Consider the following 10723-nt stretch of genomic DNA (forward strand, 5'->3'; position numbering starts at 1 on the left):
AAAGCAATGTGAGAAACAGCTGCTGTGAATGTCACTCTGCTGGGTTTTTATAAATGGCATGCCCAGATGTAACCCATTGTGATACATGATTGCCAAGTACCCCTGTCCCCGTGGCGCGGTTGCTATTCGGCGGACGTGTTGGTTACAACAAACCATTTCCTACAGCTCTGCGACCACATTATACACAGAATGATACACGGTTTCCTGCCATCGCCGTCGTTGGTATTTCATATTTTGCCTTTCCAACTGAAATATTTGTCTGTCACGCTGGTAATTTTGGCCCAGAGGTTCGGTCATTCGTCGCCGCCCCGACACTCCGGTAAATCACCGGAGCAGCCATTCCCATTTACAAGACTTTGCAGTGGATTGATAAAGTTTGTTTAGCATTACACTTCAGTGACTTAACAACAGCTAATTGCCTGTTAACTAAATTAGAAAAGTCATTTCAATTTGAATTTTTATTTCGCCAACCTAGACGGTTATTATTGTCAGTCAATTGTATACCAGAGACACGTTGTGCATTATTTAGCAACCGCACTCAGCTCATTTTGTTTTCATTATTCATTTAAAACCCACTCAACATTTTTTTCCAAACTTTTCTTCCGACCTCCTCTATAATTCTCTGGGAAATACCTTATGTCCCTGAACCTCGTCACGCAGATTGAATATGACTCTTGCATGACTATTTAATGATGCATTTTAAGGCTTTCAGCAGATTAGAGAGATTACAGATTTAACATGTGATTTTCTGAAGATTTACCCCGTGCATCATCTCCATCTTAACATTCATCTCCCGCTCTGCTCTTTTGTGTGCTAATCAGGCGTGTGACACGAGAGATGTGACAAGTCTAAAATGGTAGGTGACTCGGTTGCAGATGTTGTTGCATATAAATGAAGGGATTCGGTCCCTCATGAAGAGTAAACAAGGCAGAGAACGAGGGGGGAAAAAACGCAGTGTGGCTGAACTGAGGAATTAACTGCTCAAAAGATTTCCTGTAGTGATCGTGGCTCTGTGTTCTTCTACTCGGTTTCACTGCTTCTCAGAGTTCCAACTCATTGTCCAGTATGTGACGTCTTTTTATTGGTTTCATTTTGCTGAGGTTTGAGTTTCTGTAGGCAGTTATCTTCGTTTATTCGGGTATAGGGGCCCTCTTGTTTTTCTTCTTTTTATCTCAAACTTACTGCTGTTACTGTTGCTGATAACTTGAAGCACATTACTCTAGTCTCTCATGGTCAACTTATGTTAAAGGGTTCTCCAGTGGATTGCACTTCCATGAAGTGTTGGGAGTCATAGGAGACATGGACAATGTTCAGTATTTTTAGTGCTTAGATATACATGTATTTCAGTTCTTAGTATGAGTAGTTCATCTCACGGTTAAGAAGCTTGGATGGAGAATGGAAGTGTGACCAAAGAGAATAAAAGCAAAGAGACAAAACTCCAGTGTTTTATTGACACTAGCCACTGCCGCCATTTTGGACTGAAAACGCTTATTTATATTTACTTATAGCTTATTATAATACTTTATTGCTCAATGCAGGCCATTTCGGTAGAATATGACAATAGAAGGGAAATAATTTAGTTTCACTTTTGTATGGGACTTTTTAGGCGGACGTTTTACTGGCGACCGGTAGTCGCTTTCAGTCCAAAATGGCGGAAGCGTAGCTCTGTTGCTGGGCGCTGATTTTGCAATGTGGAACTAACAATTGAATTTCACTTCTTGGCGATATATGTTCTTTGGTGTGACTGTCATGTGAACTGGACAGTGGAGGTGAGATTCAACATGGCAGCGAATGAGCAGCTACTCAAACAAAACATATTTAATGGTCAAAAATTATAGCACTGATCAGCCCACATCTATAATTCATCTACTGGTCTAAACCCAGAACAGATCAATCTCACAGAGGAGGATTTAAAAGACTTGGAAGCTTTCATTAGACACTATTATTATCGGCAACACAACTCCAAATCCATCAAAAGTAAGTCAGAATCATTGAAAAGATGGAGAAGAAAGAAGTAGGACTCTTTCATGAACAAACAGAAAGTTTAGCCCCCTGGCTAATATCAATAAAAAAACTGTTTTTTTAGGACTGTATCACTTACACATTTTCTATTTATAATATATATATTTAAAAAAACTCACTTTTTAAACTCTTCTTTCTTTGTTAATACTATATATGTGTATGCGCTGCAAGGATTGCTATTTAATTTTGTTGTACTCTGTGCTATGACAATAGAGGAATTCTATTCTACTCTATTCTATTAACAAAGAAATAAAAGACCTTTGTTCTGCTCTTGAACAAGTATACAGAGCCACATCACGTGTCGACAACTCACTCCAATCCTTAAATCATTTACTGAATAGACTGAAACGGTCACTTAAATATAAACTAATTATAGAAACGATTTGGGACTTACTAAATTGAAGCACTCGAGACAACCTTGTATTCTCTGGTATCACCAAAAAGTCACACAACAACTAGCTTGAGAATCTAATCCTTGACTTCATGAAACACACCTTAAACTACCCTTAAACACTGTGAATGAGACTGCCTTCCATCGGCCCACGATCAAGCAAATGACCCAGAACCATGATGGCAAAATTTTAACATTTCCAACAAAGAGAAGTATTTAAAAGCAGAAGAACAGAAGCGTGTATTCAGTATAGTTCTTAAAGAGACAGGAGCGTTTTAGACAGAGGGTGAATACAGGTATATTCAGACAGTATAAGAAAAATAATGTGTTTTTTGCACATTAAAGCATGTAAACATGTTCTAGTAGAAACCCAAAATACAAGTATGAACCTGAAAATGAGCATGATATGTCCCCTTTAAGGTCATTTTTTGACCATCAGTGACACTTTGGTTATTATATATTCTTTACCATATTTGTATATATATGAAAATCAGCTTGTCAGTGGATGGGAGTATGAGTAATCCTTTCTCATTTGATTTGAATGTCAACTCTCACACATAGGGGTTCAGCAATCATTTTGAGTTGGCAGTAATTGTTTCAAATATCGGGTATCATATTCCAACATTTTTGTCATCCGTCTTCCTTTCTAAGAAATGATAGTACGGATGGGGATCTAGGAAATGCAGCACCAGAATGATACCACCTGGTATGACAGCAGAACATATTCTTGTTAGGTTATTTTTGGCATTAAAGCTTTTTTAGACTTTGGCAGCCACGAGAATAAGACATCATAGGTTTGATTCATCCCCAGCAGAGTACTGCCCTTTAAAATGTTGACAATTTGCCCTGATCTCTTTGTTCAAGAGTATTTATCTTATTTTGGCTCTTTTTTTTTTTGTCATTTTTACTGGTGGAATTTGTTCTCATGAGCTGCCAACCCTCATATAACTATGACTCAAGCATTGATGCGGCATAGCAAATGTGTCTTTGCTGCGTGGAACATTTCCCACTTTCATATCCTGCTCTTCCGTAAGACTTCAGCACCACTGTGTGTGTGTGTGTGTGTTCTCTGCAGAGATCCGCGAGGCCTTCAAAGTGTTTGACCGCGACGGGAATGGGTTCATCTCGAAGCAGGAGCTGGGAATGGCCATGCGCTCCCTGGGCTACATGCCAAACGAGGTGGAGCTGGAAGTCATCATTCAGAGACTGGACATGGACGGTGAGGCAAACACACAGCTGGGATTTTATGTGACAAAGCACAGAAGCTTTGCTCTATATTGTCCCACAAAACTGGACTTTGTTAGGCAGTAAAACCAGCGTCAATAAACACCAACTGCTCCTCTTTTTTTTTCCCGCAGGCGACGGCCAGGTGGACTTTGAGGAGTTTGTCACTCTTCTGGGCCCAAAGCTGACGGCAGCTGCGTTGCCAGATAAGTTCAACGGCACCGACTTTGACTCCGTCTTTTGGAAGGTGCTCATTATTCAGTCATTTTCTGCTTATTAGTAAGAGGACAGACAGCAGAGTCGCAGCTGTAGCAAACCTCCAAGCGCAGAAACATTTAGACCCTGCCACGGAATACGACTTTAAAGGAAAACCAGTTTTAATTGCCACATCCACTGGGTTTGTTAATGGGATGATTTTTAATCATGGTGAGGTTTGGATTCCCTTAAGAACTGTGTCCCTCATCAAGACTTTGAGTTGATATCTCCGCCTCTTTGTGTGCGGCAACAGTCTTATTACTTAGAACATTAAAGTCAATTTTTATGTAAAATAGATATTAATTTATTTACTCTACAGACACCTCATTAGATAATCAACTGCTCACTTTGACAGTGGGATGAAATTAATAGGATGGAGCTCGTGTCTGAGCCGCCTTTGTTGTAGTTACGTGATAGCGGCGCCAGAGTAGCTGTCAGAAAGTGAAGCTCCAAATCGAGTGTGAAAGAGAGAGAGAGAGGGGGATTTGTGGGGATTCTCGGTGCAGTCAGAATCACAACCAAAGACACCTGCTGGGAGAGTGGAGAAACCCGGGGACTGCTGCAAAGGCTGCATAGCCTCACATGACATTATATAACAGAATAGTAGTATCATGCTCACACTGGTGAGCGCGGCTCAAACTGAGCAGAAAATGAGGAACATAGACGAGCTTTCCAAACAGGCTCAGATCTTGGGTGGGCATTTTTTATTCAGAGATGTTGTTGTTAGTTTTGGTCTTAGTCATTCACTGAGGCTTTAATTTATTTAACTCAGATCTCACATAATGCCAGTGTTGGAATATAACTTAGTATATTTCGTCAGAAACTGAACTCTACTCAAATATTTTCATTCGACTACTTTATACTTTGAAGCAAATTGAAGACTGTATATATGAAGTGGACGTAGTCACCGTCATCCATTGGTTTGTGGACTGCAATTTTGAAGCCTTGAGTTCGGCATTTTGGCCGTCACTATCTTGTTTTTTGCCTCCATTAAGTTAACAATCAAATTTAGGATGTTTAAATGAAGTAAAATTTTCAACCACGCTGCGGGTTTGACTCAAAATTTGGAGTATGACCTCCATTTGTTGCCCAGTAGGCAAACCACACCGCCCCATCGTCCAATAGGAAATTCAACTGGGTGGGACCTTGTATTTTGACTGGATATCAACTTAGTCAAAAGTTTAACACGCCTATTCATACTTATATTTCCACAATCTGATTAATTTACACGGCATAAAACTTTCTCTGTACACTGCTATTTCTGCTCTTTTTGTTCATTTCCTTTTTATGAGTTATACTGTATGTGTGTGCTTACATACTGTATGCATGTGTTTATAAATGCCCCTTTGTGTGTTTACTGCTTCTGTGTTTTGTGGTATTGTGTCCACCAGCCTGTGTCGAAGTTAATGTTCAGTTATGTGTGCCTATCTATCTCCAGTGTGACATGCAGAAGTTAACGGTGGAAGAGCTGAAGAGGCTCCTCTACGACACCTTCTGTGATCACCTTTCCATGAAAGACATCGAGAACATCATCATGACGGAGGAAAACCACATAGCGAACCCTGGGGAATGCCAGGTGGATATAGACTGTAAGGAAGACCCTCATATACTTTCACTGACTCCTGCTGTTTATGTGCATCTGTTGATATCATGCAACAAAGATCCCAGCTGGAATTAAATCAGGGACATTGCGGTTATGTTGCACGCATCTTAACCACCAGGCTACCAGGACGCCCCTCCTGTTTAGCTTAGCTTCGAGCACCACCAATCAATTTAAGTTACTTTCATCTAACTATAAAGCAAGGAATCTCTGTCTGTATATACGATATGTATGCGTCCTTTGCATATCTCAACACTATCTACTTAGTGGGGGTGTTGCTGGGGACCCAAGAACATGTAGTGTCGATAAACTTTGAATAAACAAGTGCACAGGCCAAGCCCACAGGGAGAGCGTCGGGCTTTAAAGCCAATTTTCGTAGTGGCCAAACCGTGGAATTACAACTTCCAGGTCTGTCACTTGATGCCATTGGGCCCAAAAAGACTTTTTCCCATACATGTACATTGGGAGAGACCTTTTTTTTGAGGTAAATCAACTTCCCAGTACGAACATTTAAATAGCCCTCATTTAAATCATTAGGTCCTAAAAGTTAAGAGGTGGGGTTAAAGGAAATGCTATAGCCGCTAACAGCAGTTGACGTTTTTTGCTTCATGCTCAATTAGCAACTTTCATTGGAATGAACGGGGCCCCATCTCCAACCCTGTATCCAGTTGTCTTTATACATCCTCTTCTATACTTCCCTGGAGCAAGCAGCACTCCCGGGGGCCAAAATTCAGAAGGCAAACTTCTCCCATGTGCGGGATTCAGCAATCGGCCCGCTCCATACGGACACACGTTCCGAACGGGCACTGCACTATGGCTAGATAGTGAGGGGGTTTGTGGTTTGTGTGAAATTACCCTTTAAGATGCAAGCAGCATCTCTCCTTACTACTGCATCAAAGATTATATAACTTCTAGTGGTGTGTTTGACCATCACAAGCCACAATACATGATAATAGATTATTTATGGAAGTGATGATGGCCCAGCAAACCTGATCAACACTCCTCAGTTGTACTGTATTCAGTGGACCATGTCTAATAATAGTAAAACAGACATCATCTGTAGTCCTTCGCCACACAATAACACATTACAAATTTCACCCTTAAAAATTCCAGCAGCAGTGTTGAGCAGCCTCCATAGTGTACTCAGCAGCAGCGTATGAAACGCTGTGCCCTCTCATGCAGCTGTTTTTGTAATTTGAGCACAAATGGCATTGTTCCCTCTCCTCTCCTGCGTTCGCCTAAGCCGTAAAAATTACAACGCTATTGCTAAAGCTCCATCCGCCTACACCGGCTCTGCGTGGAGAAGCCCTCATTTAAAAGTCATTGTGAGGAATGCAGGGAATCCCAAACTGAAGAGGAAGTAGAGGCAGGTTTAAGGAGGTTTATGTCCACAGTGACAACGTAAATTACACCTCTTCATTACAAAATTCACTGACGATGGCGAATTTCTGTCTCAAAAGGGTGACATTTTCCTTTATTGGTTAATTTACAGAGGGCTGTAATTGAGGATGCTCTGCTTTTTATGTGGTCATTCATCTATTGTGTATGTTTAATGATTGTTGGAGCCGTTACTTCTCTGATTTACTAAGAAAAAAATCTTTTCTGTTGGAAAAATACTTTTTTAAGACGTGAGCTGTTTTTCTCCGAGAGCGTCAGTGACCTTCGGAGGAAATAAGGATAAATCAAAAGCATGATCAGTTTTAAGCAATTTGAAATATCTTCTATTTGGACAGAAATACAAGGTAAATACAAACATTTCTATTTGAACATTTTGTTTTCCTTCAACTGCCTCGCTGCCTCCTACATCAGACGATTGTGCAGGTATCGCTGCAACACCTTTCCTTGGAGCGCTGCTGTTTTTGAGCATCCTTTAATATGCCAGTCAGGTGCCAATCCATTTGTTTGTTGTTCCAAACCTGCAATCAACATTTCAATCTAGATGCAGTTACGCAGCGTACAGGTGTGAAAACAAATCTTCTTGGCTGTGTTCACCCCTTATAATTGTGTTCATGTAATTGTAAGGTTTTGTGATGAGCCCTTTCATTCGGAAATTACTATCGAGATATCTTTCAAGCATTAAATGACACCTGATTCAATAGAGCTTCAGGTAATCTTTTCCCTCCTGCCTTCTTCTCTCCCCCCCCAGCTTCCAGCCCGACACAGCAAGTCAAGCAAACTTGTGTGCGCAAGAGCCTGATATGCGCCTTCGCCATCGCTTTCATCATCAGCGTCATGCTCATCGCGGCCAATCAGGTGCTGCGGAGCGGCATGAAATAGGAGCAGCGGCGTCTTCAGCCTTGACCACCACCTAAAGGCTGCCTCACAGATAAATGACTGAAGAGATGAAGCTAAAAAAAACAAAACATATAACTGACAATCACGCAAACAGGCCGACATACAGGATAATAACTGGAGTCACAGGACAACTACATGTGCAGGAATTCGTCTTGGCGTCAGAGACATGCTGACTTCGCATACAAAGAGACGGCGCTTAAAGTGGACAGCTGACTATACATATCACTCTTCGTACTACAACATCTAGTATTCATTAGCATATGTGCATTTGAGCAGTGTTGCATTCAGTATGGTGGCAGCTATAAAGAGAAGTGTAGTGACTGTCCAGTTCTGTATTCGTCCAGTGTACCATCCGTTTATTATAAACGAGTAGAAAGAAAAATCTGTGAAATATCGTGGGGACTTTTGGAGAAAATGTATTCCTGAAGCTGGAAGGTTGTTGTTGTGTTCGAGGTCTGGAGTGCACGGCGTTGTGGAGATATTGTATGCGGAGCAACATTGTTGGGAACCACTTGAGAGAAACAACAGCTTGGTAAGAAACCAAAATAATAGGGGAAGAGCAGGGAGGTGCATGTGATTGTGTGGATAGTTTCAGTCTGAGCAGGGTGAAGCAGGTTAACAGCTCGCAGGGGGAAGGTGTTGAACGGACAGGTAACTGGCTGGACGTGCAGTAAACACTCCACTCTCTCCGGCTCCACTGCGGGGCTTTTTCAAGCCTCAGAGGACCACCATCTATGCATGAAATGCATGGATTTAGTCGTCTTGACGCATTTGTAACAGTTCTTATCAATGTATTAATCATTATGACTGTGTAACAGCTGTTTTCAATTACTCAACGACAACTGTGAGCAACTGTGTGCGGTGCGGGGCATCCACAACAAAAGTAAAGTGTACGGCTGCATGAAAAAGAAGGGCTGCTTTAGTACATGCTCGTAAAAAAAAAACATTTCGGGATTGCTAAGCTGTGGACCCTTTGCATCGCCGGGCGCCTAATGACCATCGCCGCCGACCCCCCCCTGCCACCGAAGAGCAAAAGATGTGTGTCACTCAACCATTTAAAGAATATGCATCGATCTGTTTGATAGTGCGGATGCAAATGTGCAGGAATGTACTTTGTTCTTTTTATTTTTTTTTGTTGTTTTCCGTCTGGATGCGTTGCTATAGAGCAATAACTGTGTGTAAAATAGACATCTCACAATGCTTTGGACAGACATGGATCTTGAAAGACGTTGGACCTATTAACTGTTGAGGTCGAAAAAGTTTTGAGGGTTTTTGGCAATAGAGCAAGAGACTCTGAGGGGACAACCCTCTTACTCAGTGAAATGCAGACAGATGAGTGGAGCTGAAGCTGCCCAGTGCATCGGAGACTGACGGGGGGCCAAATGGTGTAAACTGTTGCAATAAAACATAACTATCTGTGAAGCACCACATGAATTTGACTGGGTGCAGTTGAGGTTGTGCATGCATCTGGGTTAGGTCTGTCATCATCAATGTGTATTGTACATAACTTCAACCAAAGCTTCAGAGGGATCTGTGACAACAGAACTGGGCCACACGACGACGACGAGAGCGGGCTCAGTGAACAACTGATGAAATCAACGTTTTGAATTATTGAGAAGAAACCAGAAATCACGCACAAGTCCCACTGTCACTTGTTCTCATTATGTTCTAATCAGCAGACCTTCATCAGGAAACCTGGGAAAAAAAAACTTTTGTTTTAAAACCAAATTAGAATTTTAGACCGGGCCAAGACGTGTTTGGAAAGTAAAAAAAAAAAAAAAGCCCTTCAAAATGCCCTCATAAACAAGACACTGCATTATAGAGATCTAAATAATTCACATCTTATGAATATCCCATTTTAAGATCTCTATTGGCAGCTCCCCAAACTTGGATCTCACACAAGAGCCAGAGCCTCACAGAGGCATTAAATTAGACTACCCTATCGCCCAGAGCCAGGACGGGATAACGATTATCTGATGCACCCGGTCAATTTGTCACAGGTGTCAACTCTGTGGGGAACTGAGAAAAAAAAGCCCATTTATTAACAGATACCTTTTTTCCATTTTTGCACTTTAAGATGTGCTGCAGCGCACAACAACAACAACTCACCGCCATGATTGTTCATCCAACTCCTGAATCGTTATGTATAGTTTAGGCATAAATAATTACTTTGCCATAGATGTATCTATTTTTGTGATAAGAATATGATGGAATAGAATATTAACTGACTGGCAAATTATACCGTCTCATTCGTTTTCTATTATATCATTCCCGAGGGGAACATTTTCACGGGGAATAAAGTTATAATATTAATAATTTGATTTGTTTCCCTTATTCTTTGAGACACTTTGTGCATAAAATACACCAATCATGGGTTTATTATTTATCACCAGAGCAAAATGTACAAACCAATATTTATTTTTCTTTCTACCGATGAAAAAAATCTGTATGAACATGTTGATAGTCTACTGAATGTTCTATTTCCATTGTACTGTACTTTGATACTTGTCTTTGGATCTTGCAAAAATGTTTATTGACCATGTGATATCTGTTCCATCAACTCCACCCGATGTTCTTATTCTATGTCTGTGGAATGGTATTTCACATGAATAAAATAACGACCATGTTATGTGTGTGTGAAATCATTTTTTTCCATTTGTCAAATACTCAATCAAGGAGCTTTGAGATGAATCTGTGAAATGCTGAGGGTCAGTTTATCGATTGACATTCTGACATTTCAGATTGAAATCCATAGACAGTGATGGATTTTTAACGTTAGCTGAATCCATGGATTGCTTTATTCCATTTTGAGATACCCTTTGGCTTAGCAGGGGGTTTTTGAGCCTCATCTGTTGCATTTATCCCAACAAAATTGTCTTATATCTCTTCTGTTCACTAGCGATGGTCAGGCTGTTCCATTCTGGCAGTCTAAAAGG

The 10723-nt window shown here is 41.0% G+C and overlaps 1 protein-coding gene across 1 annotated transcript in view; it reads left to right on the forward strand.

Annotated features, from left to right (window-relative positions):
• LOC119493080 (calcium-binding protein 7) overlaps positions 1-10416 on the forward strand; it is a 28218-nt gene extending 17802 nt beyond the window's left edge. The window contains exons 2-5 of the mRNA XM_037778103.1: positions 3489-3632; positions 3772-3884; positions 5331-5481; positions 7639-10416. Coding sequence (XP_037634031.1) covers positions 3489-3632; positions 3772-3884; positions 5331-5481; positions 7639-7769 — 539 coding nt within the window. The 3' untranslated portion in view covers positions 7770-10416. The remainder of the gene's footprint in view (positions 1-3488; positions 3633-3771; positions 3885-5330; positions 5482-7638) is intronic.
• The last annotated feature ends 307 nt before the right edge of the window (positions 10417-10723 follow it).

This window comes from Sebastes umbrosus, chromosome 8 (genome assembly GCF_015220745.1).
Source record: "Sebastes umbrosus isolate fSebUmb1 chromosome 8, fSebUmb1.pri, whole genome shotgun sequence".
Lineage (NCBI taxonomy): Eukaryota > Metazoa > Chordata > Actinopteri > Perciformes > Sebastidae > Sebastes > Sebastes umbrosus.